This window comes from Gambusia affinis, linkage group LG24 (assembly GCF_019740435.1).
Source record: "Gambusia affinis linkage group LG24, SWU_Gaff_1.0, whole genome shotgun sequence".
Lineage (NCBI taxonomy): Eukaryota > Metazoa > Chordata > Actinopteri > Cyprinodontiformes > Poeciliidae > Gambusia > Gambusia affinis.
The window spans coordinates 3,964,795-3,987,489 of record NC_057891.1 but is presented as its reverse complement, the minus strand read 5'-3'; the positions used below and the strand labels follow the sequence as shown (position 1 = coordinate 3,987,489).

At 38.7% G+C, this 22,695-nt stretch overlaps 1 protein-coding gene and 1 long non-coding RNA gene across 3 annotated transcripts; both read right to left on the bottom strand.

Annotated features, from left to right (window-relative positions):
- Positions 1-4,168: 4,168 nt before the first annotated feature.
- Positions 4,169-13,685, bottom strand: LOC122827048 (NLR family CARD domain-containing protein 3-like). Its single transcript, XM_044109586.1, has 8 exons — positions 13,520-13,685; positions 12,888-12,922; positions 11,904-12,185; positions 9,677-11,438; positions 7,713-7,898; positions 6,730-6,903; positions 6,031-6,183; positions 4,169-5,507 (listed from the first exon to the last, which is right to left on the bottom strand). Exons 2-8 carry the CDS (start codon positions 12,913-12,915, stop codon positions 5,492-5,494), a joined length of 2,601 nt encoding a protein of 866 aa, XP_043965521.1. The 5' UTR covers positions 12,916-12,922; positions 13,520-13,685; the 3' UTR covers positions 4,169-5,491.
- Positions 13,686-18,743: 5,058 nt separating this feature from the next.
- On the bottom strand, positions 18,744-20,090 carry LOC122827133. Of its 2 annotated transcripts, XR_006369963.1 has the most exons (4): positions 19,678-20,090; positions 19,487-19,606; positions 19,022-19,213; positions 18,744-18,942 (listed from the first exon to the last, which is right to left on the bottom strand). It is a non-coding gene; the product is annotated as an uncharacterized LOC122827133 (long non-coding RNA). The 2 variants fall into 2 exon arrangements; XR_006369962.1 differs by having other exon boundaries at positions 19,487-20,054.
- Between the last annotated feature and the right edge of the window lie 2,605 nt (positions 20,091-22,695).

Sequence of the window (22,695 nt, the reverse complement as noted above, 5' to 3'; positions counted from 1 at the left end):
AAGGGCAACCCTGTCTACAACCCTCAGTATTTACCATGGCAACTGGATTGGAATAGAAGATTTTAATCATGTTAAGAATAAAATTAGGGCCCATGCCAAATTTCTGTAAAACTAAGAATAAAAATGGCCGTTCTACCCGATCAAAGGCCTTTTCTGCATCGACACAGAGAAGCAGAGTCTTTATGTTGATTAAGATAATGAATGACGTTTAGAGAACGACGCACATTGTCTGTTCCTTATCTAGATTTCATAAAACCTGTCGGAGTTTATCATCTTCTGGAGAATTTTTTTCTAGTCTCCGTGCCTGATAGGTTTATATGATGAACAATCTAGGGGATTCCTGTCTTTCTTCAACAATAAGCTGATAGAAGCAAAACTCCAAGACGGAGGCGCACCTCCTGCTGAGAAATCATTTATAGCAGGTAAAAAGATGAGATGGATCTCAGGCCAGAATTTCTTAAAATATTCCAGTGGAAATCCATCAGGACATTTTCCATTTGGCATCGACTGGATTGCCGCCCAAACCTCCTCGGGTGTAAAAGCAGCATGGAGGGCAAGAGAACAACGTCTAAATAGGAACCAATTTCTGATTCTATTTGACCAGAATCAGATTTTGGTATTTTGGCATCCCTATTACTCTGTGTAAAGGGATTTCTGGCTTACATGGATTAAGATTAGACATGCAGACTGCAGGAATGCTGATCTTGCATTTTAGAAAATGTAATCTTAATTTTTTTTCTTGCCCTCATAAATGATTTCTGAATATATTCACATTACCAATATTCATGAACCCCTATGGATGACTCGTGGTTGACCTCGTGAGTTTTTAGATGTTTTTCTGTTAATAAAATACTTTTATTTACTTTTCCATACCTGCTGAAAGCTTCAAACATCACATTACAGCCTTATTTCAAAATAATAGAAGTTTATTTATTGAATTACATCTAATGCCTTCATTTTTCCACCGTGTCTGCATTGCATACAGTGTGTCAGTAACTCACAGGTAGAGCTGAAGGTCCGACCACAGAAAACCACGAACCGCTCCGGAGCCGCTGCCCACCTCCACGAACACGCAGGGGCTGCAAAGAGCGACAAGGACCCACAGTTACACCGTTATCACGGATATACGATACTGTCAAAACTTTATTACGCCATTAACAGTGACGTGCGGTGAGGTTCATAGCTGGTGAGGCACTGACGTCATCAGAATCAGATTTGCAAATAGATGCATAGATTGACAGCAGTTTACAGGTTATGTTTCACTTCTGCATCCTTACACATACAAACTGTAGCTCACAAAACACACATTTCGTTAAAAAACAAAACAAAATAAAATAATCCATGTCGAAAGTCGGGATAAACGACAGGAAAAAAATCACTATCTCTATTATAATCTATCGCTGCACTTGACTTGCTTCCCGAATCGTTTAGCCTAGCTCGCTGTCACTTACTCGGCAGTTGAGGAGTGAACAAGACGAACGTCTGGGATCTTGAGCGCCCCCTGCCATGAGGCAAGAGAACTGCCTGCCTCACCTCGAACCTGTTCTCTGCCGTTTATAATCGCTCATTACACGAAACACGTTACACAAACACAGTTGGTGACAAAAAGCACTGTACATTATATACATAAGCTAAATTATTGGAAATAAGTTCACATATTAAATTTGTTTAAACCATTTTATTGACGCCGTACAGCAACATGCTCTCTCCGCTTAGCAGCCAGCGCAGAGCCAGGGGTTGCGCAATCCAAGGTGAGGCAGAGCTCGCTGCTGCCTCACTGGCATCGCTTCCAAGCATTTGAATGGGAAAATAAGAAAATTCAGCGATTTTGAACAAATAAAAATCGAAATTGGTGAAGCTACATGAAAAATAAATATTTCTTAGTACAAACCACCGGATGAATATAACAATTTAAACTACTTTATGATTAGCCTATATATTTTCTTTCTTTCCATGATGGCTGGTGAGGCACTGCCTCCCCTGACCGCACGTCACTGGCCATTAAACAAAAACTCTCACGTCTTCTCCTGCATCTTATCAATCCAGTAGCTTAGCAACCTTGAGCTGCTATTAGCCTCTATTTTACCGAGAGCTAAAAGTTTTGACCCGACGGTCCAGAAATGTGATAATTATCATGTTACTTCATGTCTCTGTTAAGAAGGAGTCCGTTTTTCTTCAACATTTTGAATTCCAGCGTGTGTTAATGAGTCTTTGTCGGCGAAATGTTTGCTACCTTGCGGGTGTGTCCTCTGCAGCGGCCATCTTGGATTGTGCTAAAGAGGAGGCCCGCCCCAAACACAGCTCCTTTGTAGAACGAGCTGCAGTTTGATTGGCCTGAGGAAATTGACAAGGTGGAGTTTAACTAGTTAATAGATGGACTGCTGGATGTAAAGGCTGCCATTTTGAAATCTGCTTTGGTGCAAGTGACTCAATAAATAAACTTTGTTATCAGAACAGCCAAAGTTTGACTGAATTCTTCTTTCCACACCTTTAGACTGAGAGCCATTAGTTGATCTTTGTAAGTGAGTAAAAGTAAACAAAAACTAATGGAGAACAACTTCAGCTCTACATGCAACAAGTTTGAAATGAATTCATCATCTCTTCTTCTTCTGGTGGTTTGGAAGAGACGTTCATATTTCATTTGTTTTTATGTCATAATTGAAGGAAAATGGCAGCTGAGATCCTTCCTGGTGAGATGAACAGAACCTCAGAGCATTAAGAAAAGCATTTGGGTCTGAGGTTGCTGGTTCCATCCATGAGTTTGCCTTCGTTCTTTCCTCGTTTAAAGCAAAACAGAGCAAGAAGCTTCTGGATTCAAACAAAGGAAGACTTCAGTGTTTCTGGTTGGAGCTGGACATCTATGAATATAATAATTATTCATCTTTAATTCTGGTTGCATTCAAAAGGTCCAGTTACTCTGAAGTAAAAACAACTTCAACTCCTTTACGTCCATGTTTTCCTCTCTTTGTATCCACAGGGATCTGAACCGTGAAACTCTGAGGTCAGATTTGACGTTTTTCAGGTTTTTCTCTGTTTTCAGCTCATTTACAGCCAACATTTTATTGCAGGAAATCGTTTCAGGAAGGAACCAGAAGATTCAGGACTCTGGGAGTTGTGACTGTAACCGACCTGAACACTGAGGGCCCAGAGCGCCCCCTGCAGGATCTGCTCCACCATCTCTGTTTCCAGCAGCAAATCAATCATCTGTTAGTCCAGTCAGAAAAGCTGAAGCTGTCAATGAAGCTGAGCAGCAGAAACCCAGAAGAACTGGAAGCATCAGCAGGAGATGAACTGGACCACTAGGATCACTGATGCTGCAGCTGAGGAAGAGGAGGACGATGAAGGTGAAGATGCCATCCTCACACTTCCTGTTTATCAACCAAAGAAAGCAGAAAATCAGCTGAAGAAGAAACGTGAGGAGCGAGAGTCGTCCTGCGCCCTCTAGTGGCTGATTGGACTACTGCACTGGGAGAACTGGACCTTGACGCTACTGCAGCTGCAGTTTTAACACCTACATTAAAACTTAACCTTTCAAATCAAACCATATATTTCTTTACTACAATATTTCTTCATTGCTCCTTTCACAATAAAACTTAATACATATCTTGTGTTTTTATTAAACCTTTATATCCGTGTTTTCAGAGTCCAGGTGTAATTTATTAGAGAAACTCAACATCTGCTTTATTATAAAAACATTTTCTTTCTACTTTACTTTAAAAAAAAAAACAGTTGTATATAACAAAAATAAAAACAGTGATATCTATCGTATTAATTCTTCACTGTCTGGTTGTCGATTCTCAGTTGGAGAAAATAAACAAAACAAAACATAAAATATATCATTGACAAATATTTAACATTTTCTTTTGTAATTTTTGACAAATAAAAAGTTTGCATCTGCACTTGTGATGGACAGGCCATACAACATTATTATTATTATATGAGTCGTTCTCATTTGGGCCATCAGTGAATTTCTAGGAGACCAAATGAAACATTTGGGGTTTTTTTGACTCCAGAAGTTCAACCTCCAGGTTTTCCATCAATGATTGTTGCTGCAAACTTCGACGGAGAATCGATCAATTGATCACAGCTGCTGCTGCTCACGTCTCGCCCACAAAGAGAAACGTGGTAACATCAGGAAATAGAAAGAGCTCTTATTTTGACAAAAATAAATGATGTTAAATATCTTTATTTGCAGGTTTATTCAGACAAATTATACATTTGTCAAGAAAACAAAGCAGTCCGTTAATTAAACCGATAACATCCATCAGAACAATGAGGCCAATCCTTTGTTACAAGATCTCATCCATGCTGTTACATTCATTACTTGTTTGGCGTTTTTGTATATTCATGTCAGAAATATGTTGTGTTTTTCTGGAGTTCAGTGGGATTTTGGTCAGGGGTTGTTGGACAAGTGTTGAAACCTGGAGATACAACAGTCTAAAGTAGACGTCCTGAAACAGTTAATAAAGTACCATGAAAGAAAAGGAGCCTAGTAAAAAACACAACAGAATAATAATATGAGAACATTAACTTTCTGATAAAATCAATTTCCCAACAATGACTATGATGCAAAACTTATTTATATATTTTCGTGGAAATATACTATTTCCAAGCACTGTTCAGGTAAAATCACTCAGTCAGGTTTATTCATATATTGTGCATAATATAGCGAGAGCTCATAGGACAATCAGTAATGAAGCAAGTCTGGATGCAAAGCACTGCTGCTAAAAACTACACATGGGTTTTATGCAAGGTTATGGGATGCAGCTGTGGAAAACAAACTTCCAACCTTGTACATGAAACCCAAATAGTTCTTTTGGTGATAGTTCATAAGCATTTCATATAACATGACTAGCAGATGTGACCTTATTGTAATTTTTCCATCACAATATATATATCTATATATTTTTTTTCAGATAAAAGATGGATGTTCCTGAAAACTGCTCTAAGATCAGATTTCTGTGGGACATCCAGTTCTAAACTGGTTCAACTGGTTTCTGTGATGGAAGCTGAAGTTTCTCTCCAGTTTCCAGTAAAGCATCTTTTTCTCTGAGGAGCTTTGAGGAACATTTTCATGTCAACAGAAGGAAGAAGCAGCAGAGAAAAGAGAGTTGAAGTGTCTTTCATGGCTTCAAAGCTGAACTGGAAATGATTCCCATGTTTCCATTCTCAGACCAGTTCTGGTTCCAGGATGAAAATGAATCAGAGAAAAAAGATCAACTTTCCAGTTGAATCCAGTTCAGATCAAAACTCCATCAAGCCTCTAAATGGAGCCCAGTTTGAATTGGATCTTTATTGATCCAAAGAGACAAACAATATCAGACACTAAATGGCAGACATGAGAAAATAAACAGGAGGAAAATCTTTGAGGTCAAAGGTCATCATCATGATCAATCAGAGTTTCTTTAGACTCAAACTGCTGCAGCTTCAACCTCTGAGGATCAGCAGGACACAGAGATCATTCTCTACTTTACAGAGACCATTCTCTACTTTACGGAGACCAGAACCTGCAGAGAGAAGAAGGAAGGAGAGATCAGATCAGTGAGTGTTTCCAGACTCTCTCCAGCAGCAGTCAGTGACGCAGCACATCCAGTGGATGGTTTCCAGGCTGCAGTCAGACTGATCTCAGAGCTGTGACCAAGATGAACCTGATCAGTTGTTTCCTGTTGAACTGAGAGAACAATCAGATCTGAGATCAGATCTGCTGCTGCCACAGTTTGATGAATGAGGACCACTGACTGTCTCTAGACATGTTGGACGGCTGGACGCTGGAGTCCAGCTGGACTTCCTGGAGACATGGACACAGCAACAACACTCATCTTCACACCCACACAAACACAGGAACACAGCAAGCTGCTGCTCCTCTGATTGGCTGATTGCTCTCTCTGTGTCCAATCAGGAAGCCTGAACCATTCTCCTCCCACTGAGAAGCTGCAGCTTTACTGGGAACACTGGATCTTTGCTTTGATGCTAACTGGGTTTAGTTCAATATGCTGACAGGAGATGAAATCACTACAAATATTTACTTACTTTAGATCATCTACAAGATCCTTCAGCTGCTGAACATCTGAACCCTTCAGGTTGTTTCTTCCCAGGTCCAGTTCTTTCAGATGGAGGCTGTTGGACTTCAGAGCTGAAGCCAAATAATCACAGCTGATCTTTGACAAACTGCAGTCAATCAATCTGAATAAAGAATAAAAGATGAGCTGAACCAACAGGATGCAGGTTAACCAGTCCAACAGAACCAGTTAAAGATTCTTATGAATATTAAAGCCAACAAGCTGCTGCTTCAATAAAGACCTGCTGACTTCAGAACCAGAACCAAAACCAGAACCAGAACCAGAACCTGGTACTGGGTCGTGTTCTGTTGGAGGATTTTAATCAGTAAAATCATTCCAGGTTCTGATCAAAGTGTTGAAGCATCAATCATTGATTATTGATTTGTTCCTGTCAGATTCCAGGATTCACTTTTCTAGACTGGGTTGAATGACCTTTGACCTGCTTCACATGAGGGGGATTTCTACACACCGGGGGTCCGAATGCTGTCCTGTTCTGACCTCAGGTCAGCGGGTCCAACTCAGTTACACAGAGGGACTAAATTAAACTCTGGATCCAAGTCCAGGAACAAACTCAGAAAATATTGATTAGAACAGAAGAAATGAACTTTGATTTATGATCAATTATAAATAATTATTCACTGAAATATTGATAATTATATTATTAAAATACCTCAATGTCTCCAGTCTGCAGCCTTCAGTCTGTAGAAAACCACAGAACTCCTTCACTACAGAATCTTCCAGGTTGGTTCTGCTCAGGTCCAGTTCTGTCAGATGGGTCGGTTTGGACTTCAGAGCTGAGAACAGAGAAGTCCAGCTGGTCTCTGACAACCTGCAGAGATTCAATCTGAATAAAGAATAAAAGATGAGCTGAACCAACAGGATGCAGGTTAAAACTGAAATATGAACAAATAAATAATAAAAATGTATAAAATTAATTTCCCTGAATGTAAAAGAAACTTGATGAACTGATTCCAACATCTGATCCAGTCAAACTGGTTTAAAGAGTCCAAACCAGCAGAACCAGAACATTTGATCAAAACAGAAACTCAAAGTTTTCTATCAGCCTGGATGAGTTGAACTATTTCTGCTGGTTCCTGATCATCAGCTGGAGACCCGACTTGGTAACTGGATCAGAACCAGTCAGTTTATTCATTAATGGCCTTTGGGTTCTTATTAAAGCTGCTGAAAGTCAATGGAGGCCATTATTTCCTAAGGAGACGTGACCTGATGAAGCGTCGTCATGGAGACGAGGCTCCAACCGACTGACGGCTGTCAGACTGAAGAGGACGGTTCCTCTCTGACCCGGCCCAACAGAACCACAACCTGCTGCTGTTGCAAACCTCACTTTCATTCATTTCATCTAGATTTGTTTTTCTACAATCAGTCGTTTCTTAGATGTGATCATTAATGATGATTTAAACTTGTCAGTGTTTGTGGCTCGACTGGAGGAACAACATTTCATTCTGGATGTAAAGATGAGAATCAGAAATGAGAAATAAAACAATCTGAATCTTTACCAAACTGAAACATCTCCATCATTAATTTACATCATTTGAATTATTTTACTCATTTTTGCTCATCAAAAACATTTTAAAATCAGAAAAACAAAGTTCAATAATCAATCATTTTATTGGATAAATAGAGAAAACAAACCTCAGATTCTTCACTTTACTGACTGAACTCTCCAGGATCTCAACCAGAGGATTCAGATCAGAGTCTCCAAAGGATTGACCTCCCAGTATGATGTCATTTATTTCCAGTTCAGTCAGATCTGGGTTGGACTTCAGCGCTGAGGCCAAAACTTTACATTCATCCTTATCGAGTGAACAGCCACCAAGTCTGTGATTAGAGAAGAAATAAATTCAGTTCTAATGAAATCAATCTGGATCAATAACAGAATAAAATCTGATAACAGTGATGTCATCATCTGATCAACATCTGATCTTCAATTTACTGAGTTTGACCCCACAGAGAATCAGTTCAGTTCCTGGTTAAAGTCCAGGTTCTGGTTCTGGTTCTGGTCCAGGCTTCATGTCCTCAGACCTTCAGCTGCAGTCAGATGTTGAAGATCTTCTATCATCTGTGAAGGAAAGTTCAGTTTTCTCTGCAGCATCTGATGGAGCTGCAGCATCAGAGCCTCAAAGGAGCTGCAGCAGCTGATGAAGAGGCTGACTGAGCTGAATGAAGGAAACTACTGGAGATGATGGAGAGGAGGAGGAACTGCTCACAGCTGGGACTTGGACTAGACCCTTTGGCTCCTTGAGATCTTCCACCAGGCAGGAAGTGAGTTAGAAATGAAGTGAGCAGAGCAGGAAGTCCAGCCTGCTGTGGACCTCTGGCATCTCTGGGTTTGTTTAGCCAATATCTGCTGCAGCATCTAGAATCATCATCATCATTAATAATAGTAGGATATTCTATAGAAACAAAGTTCCCAGCAGCAGGTTATTAAATGCTGCCACAGAGGAAACTGGGAGCAGAAACCAAACACATGATGCTCCCAGTTCTGTCTCCGTTCATCTGCTGGATTTGATGCTTTAACAAAGTAGAAAGTGGACAGTCACAACCTGCTGCAGCTAAAAGCTTCAGATTGTTCTGGTCGTCCTGCAGAGCAGCAGCAGAACCGGTCCTGCTGCTGCTTCAGGTCTGAACCTCTCAGACTGTTGATCTGAGAGGAACTGGGACAAACTGGTTGGAAGAGGGAACCGTGTCTCTGCAGTGGTCTGTCCGTCGTCTCAGAGGAACAAAGGTTTGGATGTCAGAAGAAATTGTTGCTAAACTCCTGAAGAGCTGAAGACCAAAACCCCTGGAGGAGACGGAGCGTTTGGGTCCAGCAGCATTTTCATGGTGAAGCAGTGAAAGTTCTCCAGTAACTAGAAGAGGCTGGGATGTCTAAAGAGTTGAAGCTCATGTCTCTCCAGGTCTTCATGGAGGACAGCTAACAGCTTCAACAAAGGCTGCAGATGAAGAGTTGATGAGGAAAATGGTTCCAGCTCTGGAAGCTCAGAGTTCTCAAAGCTTTGGGAGGATCTGACAGAAACCAGAACTTTTTCTGGACCAGACAACAATCACCACATTTTGGTCTCATTTACAAACTCAGAGGAAACTAGTGGGAGGAGGAAGAGGTGAGGATGATGATGGAATGAAGAAGATCAACACTGTTCACAAAGTTTCTAATTAATGCAACGGTTTATTTTAATGGTTCAACTTTTCATTAAACCTAAACAATTATTTTATAAAAACAGTCAAAGATCCTAAAAGGTGAATTATGGAGTAGCGGCTCAATGAATGAAGAGAAGATTAAAGTTTAAAAAGTCTCTCTGGCTGATTGGATCATTAGGAGAAAACAGATTTTCTAGTTATGAAGGTTTTTATTCATTTAAACATGAAAACTGATAAAAAGTTAAATATTTTTAAAATGATCAAAATGTGTAAAAACCAGAAGCTGCAGCTGTCCTGGATGATCTGAATGTTTAGATGTTTGAATGGATGAAATAATCCAGAGGATGAAGGAAGAAGTTAAAGACCAAAAACATCCAGAAGCAACTTGAAGAAGAAGAAGAAACAGGAGGACAATATTGCTGAATCAGCATTCACACAATGAAAACATCTGGACTCACCGAGCCTTTCTGCAGTTCCTCACAGCTGGAACCAGTCTCAGTCGTCCTGATTCTGATGTGTTGTACTTCTCCAGGTCCAACTCATCCAGAACCTCTGACATCAGCAGCATGAAGGCCAGAGCTGAACAGTCAGTATCTGAGAGCTTCTTCCCTGAATCCAGCAGCCGTTGGATCTCCTGATAAAATGAGAGATCGTTCATCTCCATCAGACAGTAGAAGATGTTGATGTTTCTGTCAGAAGAGATTCTATCAGTGTTCATCTCCTTCAGGTTGGTGATGATTCTCTGGATGGTTTCTGGACTGTTCTCTCTCTGACCCAGCAGATCTTCTAAGAGGTTCTGGTTGGACTCCACAGTGAGACCATGAAGGAAGCGGACAAACAGGTCCAGGTGGCCATTTTCACTGCTGAGGGATTTCTCCATGACTTTCTTCATAAACTCATCCAAAGATAAGGACAAATAATATTTTCCCAGCAACATCTTGATCACTTTTGTTTTCCTCCAGGTGGTGAAACAGTGGAGCATGTAGACTGCAGCCAGAAACTCCTGGATGCTCAGATGAACAAAGGAGTAAACTGATTTGTTGCTCACTCCTCTCTCTGTTTTAAACATTTCAGTGAACACTCCTGAGTACAATGAAGCATCTTTGATGTTGATGTCGCACTGATTGAGGTCTTTGTCATAGAAGATCAGGTTTCCCTTCAGCAGCTGATCAAAAGCCAGTCTTCCTAGAGACTCAATCAGCTTCCTGTTCTCTGGACTCCAGACAGATTTAGTCTTTTGTCGTCCGGCAAACTTTTTCTCCTTGATTGTGAGTTGAACCTCCAGGAACTCTATGTACATCTCAGTCAGGGTCTTGGGCAGATCTCCTCCCTCTCTGGTCTCCATCAGATTCTCCAGAACTTTAGCAGTGATCCAGCAGAAAACTGGGATGTGACACATGATGTGGAGACTTTTTGATTTCTGGATGTGGGAGATGATCCTGTTGGCCTTCTCTTCATCATTTCTGAATCTCTTCCTGAAGTATTCCTCCTTCTGGGGGTCAGTGAACCCTCTGACCTCTGTTACCATATCAGTGAACTCAGCAGGGATCTGATTGGCTGCTGCAGGTCGTGTGGTTATCCAGAGGAGAGCAGAAGGAAGCAGTGTTCCCCTGATGAGGTTTGTCACCAGAACATCCAGTGAAGTTGACTTTTTAACATCGGTCAGGATCAGATTATCATCAAAGTTGAGATCAAGTCGACTTTCATCCAGACCATCAAAGATAAACAGAACCTGGAACTTTTTAAAGCTGCGTATTCCTGCATCTTTAATATCTTCAAAGTGGTAATGAATCAGTTCCACCAAACTGAACTTTTCTTCTTTCAACATATTCATCTCTCTGAAAGTGAATGGAAATATGAACTGGATGTTCTGGTTGGTTTTGCCTTCAGCCCAGTCCAGAGTGAACTTCTGTGTTAACAGTGTTTTCCCAATGCCAGCCACTCCCATGGTCATCATTGTTCTGATTGATTCATTGCTTCCAGGTGGGGTTTTAAAGATGTCTTCTCTTCTGATTGTTTCTTGTTTCCTGGATGCTGTTTCAATCCGTCTGACCTCATGTTCCTGGTTGACCTCTCTAGTTAACCCCTCTGTGATGTAGAGCTCTGTGTAGATCTGGTTCAGAACGGTTTTATTTCCATGTTCAGCGACGCCTTCAGAGAGACTCTGGAGCTTCTTCTTCAGATGGTTTTTAAGCTCTTGTTGACACTGAACATCAAAATCTGAAGAAAAAAAATCTCAATAAGACCATTTCTGATATTCTAAGAAGGGTTTGTGTATGAACATCTATGACAATCTATGGAAAATAATTACAGAAAACTAATTATTATTATTATTCAAAGAGAGCAGATGTTTTAAGTGGAAAAAGATAAAATCCAACTTTCAGATTGAAAATGTAAGCTTTTGATTTTTGGCAGATCGGCAGTCCGATCCTGTGAACTGAATGTTCAGGCAGTTCTAGTTCATGACCCCCACCAGAAAATCCAGATCTGTTTTGTGAAGGAGACATCCAAAGAGGAACCAAAACTGGAAAAACTACAGAGAATTCAAGTAGTTTTCTAAAAGTAACATCATGAGATGTTGGTCATTCTGAGAGCAATTAGAAGAAAACAGATTTATTTATCATTTAGAGTTGAATCAAAGAAATAGAAGCTGTATAAACAGTTTTAATGAACTGTGTGTCTCACCTGGACCAGAGGAGTCAGAGGACAAACCCAGCTGGTTGAACAGAGTCGGATCTATGTGTTGGAGACGTTTGATCATCAATCTACAGGCTTCGTTTCCCTTCTTTCTCACAGTATCGATGGTCTCACGGGCTTTGTCTGCTCTGGTTTGGTTCTTCTGCAGTATACCCTCATCCTCCAAATCACCAAAGATGTGATCTGACAGAAGGCCATCAAGGAGCCGTTTCAGGACGTCATCAGAAACTCTCTTCACAAACTCACTGCGAACCTTGAAAAGTTTTTCTTCTGCAGGCAGAAAAAGAAACAGGATTCATTCAAACTGACGTCCGAGAGAAAAACATGATGAAGATCAACTCTTCCTGTTGCTCCATCCAGAGATTCCCCTCAGAGTCTGTTGATCAGATCCTCAGGTCTAAACCTGTTGTTGTGTTTCTGCCTCATATCTGAGTGATGACACTGATTCTGTCTACATGAGAACAAATTAAGAAACAAATTCTAAATATGGAGCTGCACTATTTTAGGAAAAAAAAAGTAATTGTCAGTGAATGTTGTGATGAAAATATTGACAAATTAACAAACATTTTCTTCACTTTCATCTTTCTCTACCATTATCATCAGGTCTTCGCTTCAATCTCTAAACTTTAGCATCTCTGTCACCAAATGTTGGAGAAAAAGACAGTAAGTATTTCCATCTGAGATAAGAAATGAGTATTAAATGATGTGATAACTGGATAAATTAATTAGTGGATATAGTAAATATTCCTGTTCTTCACTTTGGTTCCTTTTATTTCTGTTTCCATCTGAGTTCAGTTTTTACCTTCAGGTTTCACAGAAACTCACAATGTTTCCACCAGAGCTTCACTGAACAGGAAGCATGAAAACAATAAATACACACTGAGGCTGAGGTTCGTCACATGGCAGCAACACGAGCTGTGATTGGTCAGTTTGTTCCTTTAAGATGGTTAATTTCTGATTCTGACCACTTACCGAAATCCACTTCCTGCTTCTCCGCCATCTTTTATCTGGAAAACATGAAAGATTTATTATGTTTCAGACTTTATTTTATAGACAATTTACTTTGCTCTTGGTTTGGATGGAAAGTAAAATACCAGATTAATACACCTTTATGAACATTAACTTATCATATTTTACTTCAGGAGGAACAATATTCCTTTTAATGTTCTGCATAGACTATGAATCGTTGTAGGATCTGATTTTCTTCAGATCAAAACAAAAAAACTATTTCAACATATTTTAACTAAAGTATTTGGAACAGGTCCAGAAGAACAAACTACCAGATAACAAATTCCTCACTTTAGCTCCTCAATAAAGCATTTAGAGGTTGGAGCAGCTGAAGTCAAATTTCTCCAAGAGAGACGATTAAAGAGACTTTATCAGGATAAACGGGTCGGTCCAAGACTCCCACTGACAGAACAAAGGTTTGAACTTCCTGCTTCTCTGTTAGTTTGAGTCCATCTGTTAGAAAATAAAAGCTTCGTCTGTTTCCTGTGAAGTTATGAAGAGCTGAAGCTGAAGGAGAACCGGGCCGAGTTCTGGTTCTGGTTCCTCCACAGAAAGAAAACCCAGAGAGAGGAAAACAAAAACAAGTTAACACTCACCCTGATCCAGATTCTGCTCTGCTGCTAAATGAACTTTGACCCCATTTCTCCTGATCTGATACCTGACTCGCCCTGAGGCTCCGCCCCCTGCCCAGGTTATTTTAAACACCTTTAATGTTTTCTTCCCTTTGAATCAACAGTGAGCTGAGCTGGAAAACTCTGAGCTCAGATTTAAACTTTTTCAGTGTTTTTCTCATTTTTATGTCATTTCCTGTCAACTTATCAATACAGGAAGTAGTTCAGTTGAAAGTCTTTGAACCACACAGGTCCAGCAGCGGTTCTAACACTTTTCCTTTGAATCACAGGGTCATGCTTTTCTTGTTTTGTCGTTTTACATGAAATACCTGCAGAATAGCGTGAAAGTCTGGCAGCATTCCACCTTTTATTGTCACTGCGTACATAAGTACTTCCTCCAATCTGCTTTTCAACAGACAGCGGTGGAGTAAATGTTGATGAGCCTTTGTGAACATAATCAGGTCTTTTTAATCTCACCAATGTGTAAAAGTTTAACAGCGGCCATTTTGTTTAGTTTTCTTTCCCTCCAAAGATTGAATCTCGGTGTAAAAATGTCTTTTGACTGTGATCACCTTTACAGGGACCAGGTGGTTTTACAGAAACAACATGAAGTGTGTCGGCTGGCAGTCGGACCTTCAGCTCCAGGCCTCAAACTCTGTTTACATCAAACAGAAATGAAACAATCAGCTTCTGGTTAGTGGAGCTTTTAGATGATTGTCATGAATTAATGAGCTTTTTATTTAAACAAAAACAGAGAAATAAAATCACTAACAGATGTAGTTAAACTAGAAACAGTTAATGAACAACATGAGGTCATCAGCCAGTGACTGAAGGAAAGCTGACAATAAATTTATGAATATGTTTATAAATAATAAATGTCTGAGCTTAGATCTCATTTCAGACAGACATGATAACATCAATACTAACAGCAGATGGACTCTAAGCAGTCACAGTTGCTGATTACAAGGGCCGGCTCCATGTTGCAGGACCGGCAGCTTGAATACTTTTCCCTCTATTGTCAGATGCATCATGGGAAATGGAGTTTTAATATTTTTCTCTTTTTGTTTCTTGAGATAAAATCTCAGTAAAACAAGAAACATTTTAATGTCCAAGACTCCAATAATTACTCAGAACTAATAATTCTTGATAATTACTAAAAGTACAAGAGTATAAAACATTTTTCAGGTTTCTGTCGTTGCACTGTTCTGTTTAAGAGAGTAAAATGTTTATCCTGCTAGCAGAAGTTGTGTTCATATTAATACACACTAAACTATTACATCTGCAATATTACAGTGTGTGTTTTCTGTGTCTCTAGTTTACTGTGTGATCTTCCTCGTCGTCACCAACTTGCAACTCAAACGCAACTGCAAAGTTTGCATTCAAATAATGTCAGATTTTTTTATTTTTCCTGCATAATGTGCATTGCATGTATTCTAACGTTGGACAAACGTATCTTGAACGAGAATATTAAAGAATAGTACAAGAAGTAATAAAAACTTTAATGTTAATCCTCACCTTCCGCTTCCAGCTTCTCTTCTAACCGTACAGGTGAGAGCTTCTATGATTGTCCTGTAGGTGGCGGTAAATACACTTGAAGTTGGTTTGCCAGCCGCCAGTAACACCTAGAAGAAGATCAACACCGGTTCTGTATTTCATTTGAAACTGATCTGCTTTGCTCGGTAAGTTATTGGCTTTCATATTTATTTGTATCATATTCTGAACAAACATCTTGGACCCATATAGGTTGTTAGTTGCGCTTTAAAAAAAGTGTAATTTTGTGCTTTGTCTTGCTTCGTAAAGACAACATGCTACCACTCGGACTTCTCAGCTTTGATTATAAGTTCTGGTTATGAGTTGTGAAATGTCGTGCACTTTTATTATTAATGTTGCAGTTTCCTCTTGTTCGCTTTAACGTCTTGTGGGCAGGAAAAGTCGGAGAAAGTCACTTTATTCATTATTCAGTTGAACCAGGTGGAAAGACACCACTTACTTTATTCCAGTCAATCACAGAACTGCGCATGTCTCATATAGTTGCACAATGATGACGTCAGTGAAGAGCGCACCATAGTAGGCCGGGTCCTAATACTCACTCTGCACCCTACGCCGGTCTCCTGCAACTTTTAGATGTATCTCTACTTCAACACACCTGAGTCCAATAATGAGGTGATTAGCAGGACTCTGGAGAACCTGGCTGCACTTGGGAGGTGATTCAGTTATTGGATTCAGGTGTGTTGGATCAGGGAGACTCTAAGAGTTGCAGAACAGCGGCCCTCCAGGACCAGGACCGCCCACCCCTGGTGTACTCAGTCAAAGTCAAAGTGTTTTATTGGAGTATGTAAAAATGTGATAGTACGCCCTGTGACGTAACTTCTACATATAATAAAAGTAAATTACAAATAAATATCAGAACCAAATAACTTTCTGTTCCACTCCCACAAAAGATTTGACATTAATTTAATAATTTAAGTTTTCCCTGTAATGAGTTTCTCTAAATGAAACTCAAAAATAAAAATCAATTCCTTTTTTTGTGTGTCTGAATTTTTGAGACAATAAACATTTTTTCAGTTGCAACTTCATTAATGTTTTTAGAAATATTTTCAAAACTGGATCTTGTTCAAGAAATCTATTCCCCTTTTAAGTTGATAAAATTTGGTCTAACTGGGATGAAGAGTTAAATTATGATATTAACAATTTAATTCACATATGCTGCTTCCTAAAAATCACCTCGGTTTTTAAAGTGAAATTATTTTAATGTTTAAACGTTGCAACATCACAAAATCCCAATCTTTATACCAATAATTAATAACTCAATTTAAGATTTAAAATTCATCTCATTTGTAACATTTTCTTTTCTCACCGTTAGTTTGTGACGATTCTTTATTTCTTCTTTTTTCTGCTCAGTTTAAAAGAACTTGATTGTAAAAAAAAGAAATTTGAACATGAACAGTTCTGAACTGAACTGGTTCTGTTTTAGATTAATTAATTATTTCTTTTTTTCTCCACAGTTCAGAGTTTTGGGATGAACTGAAGATAATCTGCCGCCGTTTCTCTGTCCGTTCTGGTTCTGGTTCTGGTTCTGGTCCTACAAAACTGAACAAAAGAATTTATAATTTAACATTTAAGATAAAATAAAATCCTGTTTGTAAATATTTTCTACCCTGAACTCATTAATCTGCAGTTTCAGCTTCACCAGGTTCTAATTATGTAAAAAAATAAAAATATCGTATTAATCAACTATTAATAATTGATTAATTGATAAAATAATCAACAGATCATTTCTCTGCTGTATTGATAAACATCTAAAAATGTTCAAGTGTTCAATAAAAAATGTATGTTATTAAATTTTTATTGTCTTATTAAAAAAAGAAACTGAATTATTTGTTTATTTGCATCTTTTATTTCTAATATTGTACAAAAAGGTTTAAATGAAAAATATTCCAAATGTGATTTGTATTTTTATCTGATTTATTTACTTAAACACTTTTAATGTCATTTTGTTGTGAAAATGAAAAACAAATTTTCACAAAAAAACAGAGAAATGGTTGAAATCTGTTTTAGTTTCTTTGTTAAACTTGAGTTTGTGATCTTCAGTCGTAACGAGCTGCAGGCTGCAGAGCTCTGCTTTAATCAGTCTAACTAACCTTCATCACTGCCGAAGACTCCGGAAACTCTCCCGTTTGTAGAAACGTGACTCTGCTCGGCTCGTCGGGCTTTAACTGTTCCCTCTGAGGTCGAGGCCCAGAGAAAGTATTCCTGTGTAAAGATGAAGAAACGAAGCTTCAGTCTGCCGGTGGATTTACGGCCGAGCTGAACGAGAGTCGCCGAAGAGAATCTGTAAAGTGTTTGGTGTGAAGTGTGAAGACGAAGAGAAGTGAAGAAGCGAAGCTCTCCAAGCAGCCAGCAGTCCTCTGATCAAACCATCAACACTTTTCCTCGCCTCATTTCTTCCCTCGGCAGGTTTTTCTAAAAATTTTGACAAAGTGTAAAAATTTGGTGATTTTTTTATGACAAATTTACGCAGAAAGCATTTCTCTTTGTATTGAGCAGTAGCTCAGAGGAATAAGAAGTGGACTGGGAGTCCACAGGTTGCGGGATCGAGTCCTGAACTCTACCAATTTTGCTTTAATTTTTCCTTTATTTGAGTCAAAACACAGCAAGATCCCTGCTGGCCTCGAACCAACAACCTTTAGATAAGCAGCCTGTATTCCTACTCTCTCCGCCACTCGCTCATCTACACTAAAATACCTTTTTTTTTAAAACTTGTCTTCTGTTTTTGAGGATTTTGGTGAAAAAGGGGCGTTGACCGTGACGACTGAAGGCGTGGCTTCAGAATCGTCTCTAATCCACGAAAAAAGCTCAAAGTTCCGATCCAGAAGCCACAGGTCCGAGCTGAGCTGATGAATCAACATTTACTGCTCAACATGTTCAGAACAACAACGGAGGAGATCTGGAGCGATTTACTCCACATTTCACTTCATCTGCAGAAACACTTTTTATTCTTCACTTGGAAACTTTTGACTTTTTATTCGTCCTCACATGTTGGGAACTTTTAAGATCATTGAAACTAAAAGGAAAATATTTATTTTCCATCCAGTGTTCAGTTTGAACTCTGTAAAAACACTAAATGTTTTCCAGTATTTTAGTTTAGTTTCTGTTGCAAATGAAGGAGAAAAATTGAACTTTTATTTCTCTGCAAATACATAAAATACAAAAATAAAAAATGAATTTAACTTTTGAAATTTAGCCTCACCTGGTTGGAAATAGAGGAAAAAATAAAATAAGGTTTAGTTAAAATACAACCTAACTACATTTTACTTTTTTTTTTTTTAAAACATTTGAAAATATAAAAAACAAAATAAAACGTCTGGAAAGTCAGAAACATTTAGAAGCAGTTGTCTTGATTCCTGGATTTCAGATGAAATTATTACTAATAAAATGAGAGGAATGCAGATAGTTTTTCATATTTAGTTTTTATTTGGATGTGAATAAATATCTGCTGGTGGCGCAGCGGCATAAATACACATGAAGAAGAACCAGAACAAACACGTTACATTCAGAAAGAAACTAAACGTCACATGATCCAAAGAGCTGCAGCTCGGACCGCGCCGCCGCCGCCGCTTTGTTCCATCACCATCGACCCGACTACCGGCGGTTCTGACCCGACTTCTGGAATGATCCTCCTTTTTAAAATCTGGATTTGGGGAAAAACAACAAAAACATGATTGTTCCAAACTTTCAGCACAAAAACAGAACCGGACTCTTCAAGTATGAAGAGTCTCCCTCCTCCTGCCCCCACACTGGGGGCAGGAGGAGGGTCCAAATGGAACAGACTGGTCCCAGTAGCACCTGATGCATTTCCTGCAGAACCAGTGTCCACAGCTGGTAAAGACCGGATCCATCAGAACCTCCTGACACAAAGAACAGCAGATCTCTGATCAATACATCAACATGGCAGCACCAGGTCCAGTTCTGGTTCTGCTCACTGACCTCTTAGCCTCCTCCAGCCTGCACAGGTAGAGGTGGGCCACGTTCTGGAGCCACAATGATGCTGATCAGTGACATGAACTGGATTCTGAACCGAATCCTGAGACGGATTCAAACTGCAGCTTCAACATCAGATCCAGATGAAGCTTCTTCTTCACTAAAGAACATTTCAGTTTGAGTCTCTGAATGAAGGAACTGATTTCATAAAGACAAGAGAGTCCAACAAAGAAGACATGATGTCAGAGTCAGAGAGGGAACCGGGTCAGAGATGGTGCTGCTGTTAATGTTATTTAAATACTTTTATGAATTGACAGTCATTTCAGTTTGAAATTAGTAAAATTTAATTTGCTGCTCTTGAATAAAAGTTTATTGTTTCAGAGAGAAAAACAACAGACTTAAAATGTATTATTTCAAATGAAAGCTAACAGAGGAACTCGTTTTTATGGAGCTTATTGTGAAAGTACTCACCGGAAGTGCATGTCGTTTGTAAACGCTCTAACTTTATCAAGTAGCTGTAGTTACCATCTGGGTCCACTAGAGGGCAGAAACCGCCCTGCTCTGATATCAATAATAGTTCAGTTCGTCGCTCTGCAGCGAAAACATCAACATCATTCTGACTGTTTCCAGGATAATTTAACTTTTCATAAATATTTTCCTACCTTCAGACCGGAAACTCAACATCTTAGCGTCTAAACCAGAGTTGTAGAGCTTTGTTTCAGCTCTGTTGGAGCTGAAGCTCCAGTTTAGGAACCACAGCTCCTCTGAAGCTGCTCCTGGAGCCTGTTAGCATCGCTAGCATCGCTAGCTCCGCTCAGTCTCTGCGCGCTGTTTTCATCTCTGTGCAGCTGCTTGTAGTTCACACTGACAGATAAAACATTGACTTCATGTTAAAGTAGAAAGAAGATTTAAGAAATAAAACAGCACAAACACGAAGAGAGCAACAAGGGCTTCATTAGCCGATCAGGAGCGGGATACTTTCTAACTGATAACTTAGCTTTCTGCCCCCTAGTGGACTCAGTATGTAAATACAATCAGAGTAAAGCTAGAGAACTGATATGTGAAAAGCACTTCCTTTGGATTCTTTCAAAGTAAAACACGAGGAACTAAATTCTCCCGTAAGTACATTTTAGCTTGTTAGTTTATTATATTATCAGAAAGCATAAGTGTGTCATTTTCTTAGCATGCGATATAAATTATATAATTGAGCTCTGAAGCCAAATTATCGTAATTATTCTGTTTTAAAAATAAAAATAAATATTTCATAAATATTCTCCTGACTAAAGAAAAAAACTCAGCATCTTTGCGAACAAACCAGTTATTTATTTAAAAAGGAATGTACATAAATAACACATCTATATATTAAATCGGCTGTCAGTCCATCAGACAGACCATAATAATATAAATATTTTTAATGAGAAAGATATAAACCTGATCAACTTAACAGAAATCAAAAACCGGCTGCAGCTCCACAAACTCACCTCTATATTCAGATGGGGGAATTTCCGCCCTCCTGTGGCCATAGTGGAAACTACAACCATGATTATGCTGTATTACTTTCATTTAATATTCCCTTAATGTGGAGTATAGAGAAAAACTAACAGTCTTCCTGAGTCATATTGACAGTTAACTGACTCATATATTATCCTGATATTTTTTTAATTCACTGTTTGGAGTTAAATATGCAATAAAAATTGTTTTAAACGATAAAATGTAGCTGCTGTGTTAAACTCTTACAGGACGATTTTTACTGATCAGATTGAATAAAATCCTGCTGTGATTTTTATTTAATGCAGTAATATAAACTGACTTGATTTGAATTTATAAAATTTCAAATTAAAACAAAGATAAACATCCGGTCGAACAATGTACACGAAGAACGTCTGTAGTTATGATAGTTCACCACCAGAGGGCAGTAAGAACTCAATCAACCAACATAAAACGGATAAACTTTAAACTTTTCACTAAATAGTTTCTAATGAAAGCAGCTATAATAACTTAATCCTTTGAATAATGATCTATAAAATTCATACTTGTTTGTTATTAGAGATGAAGAATATTTATTAATATAATTTAGACACAACGTGAACAACAACTACATAGAAAGTAACAATTTCTATTACTCTAGATGAAAATGTAGCTGAAAAAAAATTACATTTTATTCTGTAAAATTTTCATAAATAATATCTGTGGGTAATTTTGAGAATCAAAGTATCAAAACGCTACAAATATAAAGAAAAACATTTTTATTAGTGATAAACTTCAACCAGCTGAGATCAGAGCATCAAGCTGGATAAAACCACCTAAAGGACAATTAATAAAATTAAAAAGTCAATAAAGCTTTTTTTAAAATATATCTGAGCACTGTAGTAAACAGATTATTTAACTTTTATATTGACTATTTGGAAGATACTCGCTCTCTACCGCCCTCTCGTGGTCACACACACTGTAACTACACACTAAAATCCTTTGTTTCCGTTGCCCTTTATACTAGTTTAATAATAAATTACTGAGTGATTATTAGTGAACTGAAGGACAGTCGCAGCATCAGAGTTTAAATCTGCAGCTGTTGAATCAGTTTGTGTGTAAAACAAGCTGCTGCTGGAGCCTGTTAGCATCGCTAGCATCGCTAGCTCCGCTCAGAGTCTCTGCGCGCTGTTTTCATCTCTGTGGAGCTGCTTGTAGTTCACACTGACAGATAAAACATTGATCGCATGTTAAAGTAGAAACAAGATTTAAGAAATAAAACAGCAGAAACATAAAGAGAGCAACAAGGGCTTCATTAGCCGATCAGGAGCGGGATACTTTCTAACTGATAACTTAGCCTTCTGCCCCCTAGTGGACTCAGTATGTAAATACAACCAGAGTAAAGCTAGAGAACTGATATGTGAAAAGCACTTCCTTTGGATTATTTTAAAGTAAAACACAATGAACAAAATTCCCCCGTAAGTACATTTTAGCTTGTTAGTTTATTATATTATCAGAAAGCATAAGTGTGTCATTTTCTTAGCATGCGATATAAATTATATAATTGAGCTCTGAAGCCAAATTATCGTAATTATTCTGTTTTAAAAATAAAAATTTCATAAATATTCTCCTGACTAAAGAAAAAATTCAGCATCTTTGCGAACAAACCAGTTATTTATTTAAAAAGGAATGTATATAAATAACACATCTATATATTAAATCAGCTGTCAGTCCATTAGACAGACCATAATATGTGTTAGCATGTCTAGTCTGGTAGTGTCTCTTTACGTTGAAATCCTTAAAAAAATCAGTAGCTGTGCAGTGTCAGATGCTTTCATCGCAGGCTAATGAGAAATAATCAAAAGCCTCTCCCCTGTCCCCCAGTTGTCTCTGAATATCCGACGAGAACTCCTCAACTCTCCGTGCAACACTGTTACGTGCCAGGCAAACATTCGCAAATTCTTGCTTCTTCTCAGGGCAAATGTTCTCCATCATCTTCAAAACACAGTCTTTGATAAACGTACCTTCAGTAAAAGGTTTGCCATGTTTAGCTATTAACATGGCCACTTCATAGCTTGCTCTGGTGGTATTTTCTTTTAACCCACAGGCCCGCGTGAAGAATCGCTGTTGTGATGCCAGTGCAGCTTTGAGCCGCTTCACTTTTTCAGCACGGTCACTTCCTGATAGCTTGTCGTATGTGTTAGCATGTCTAG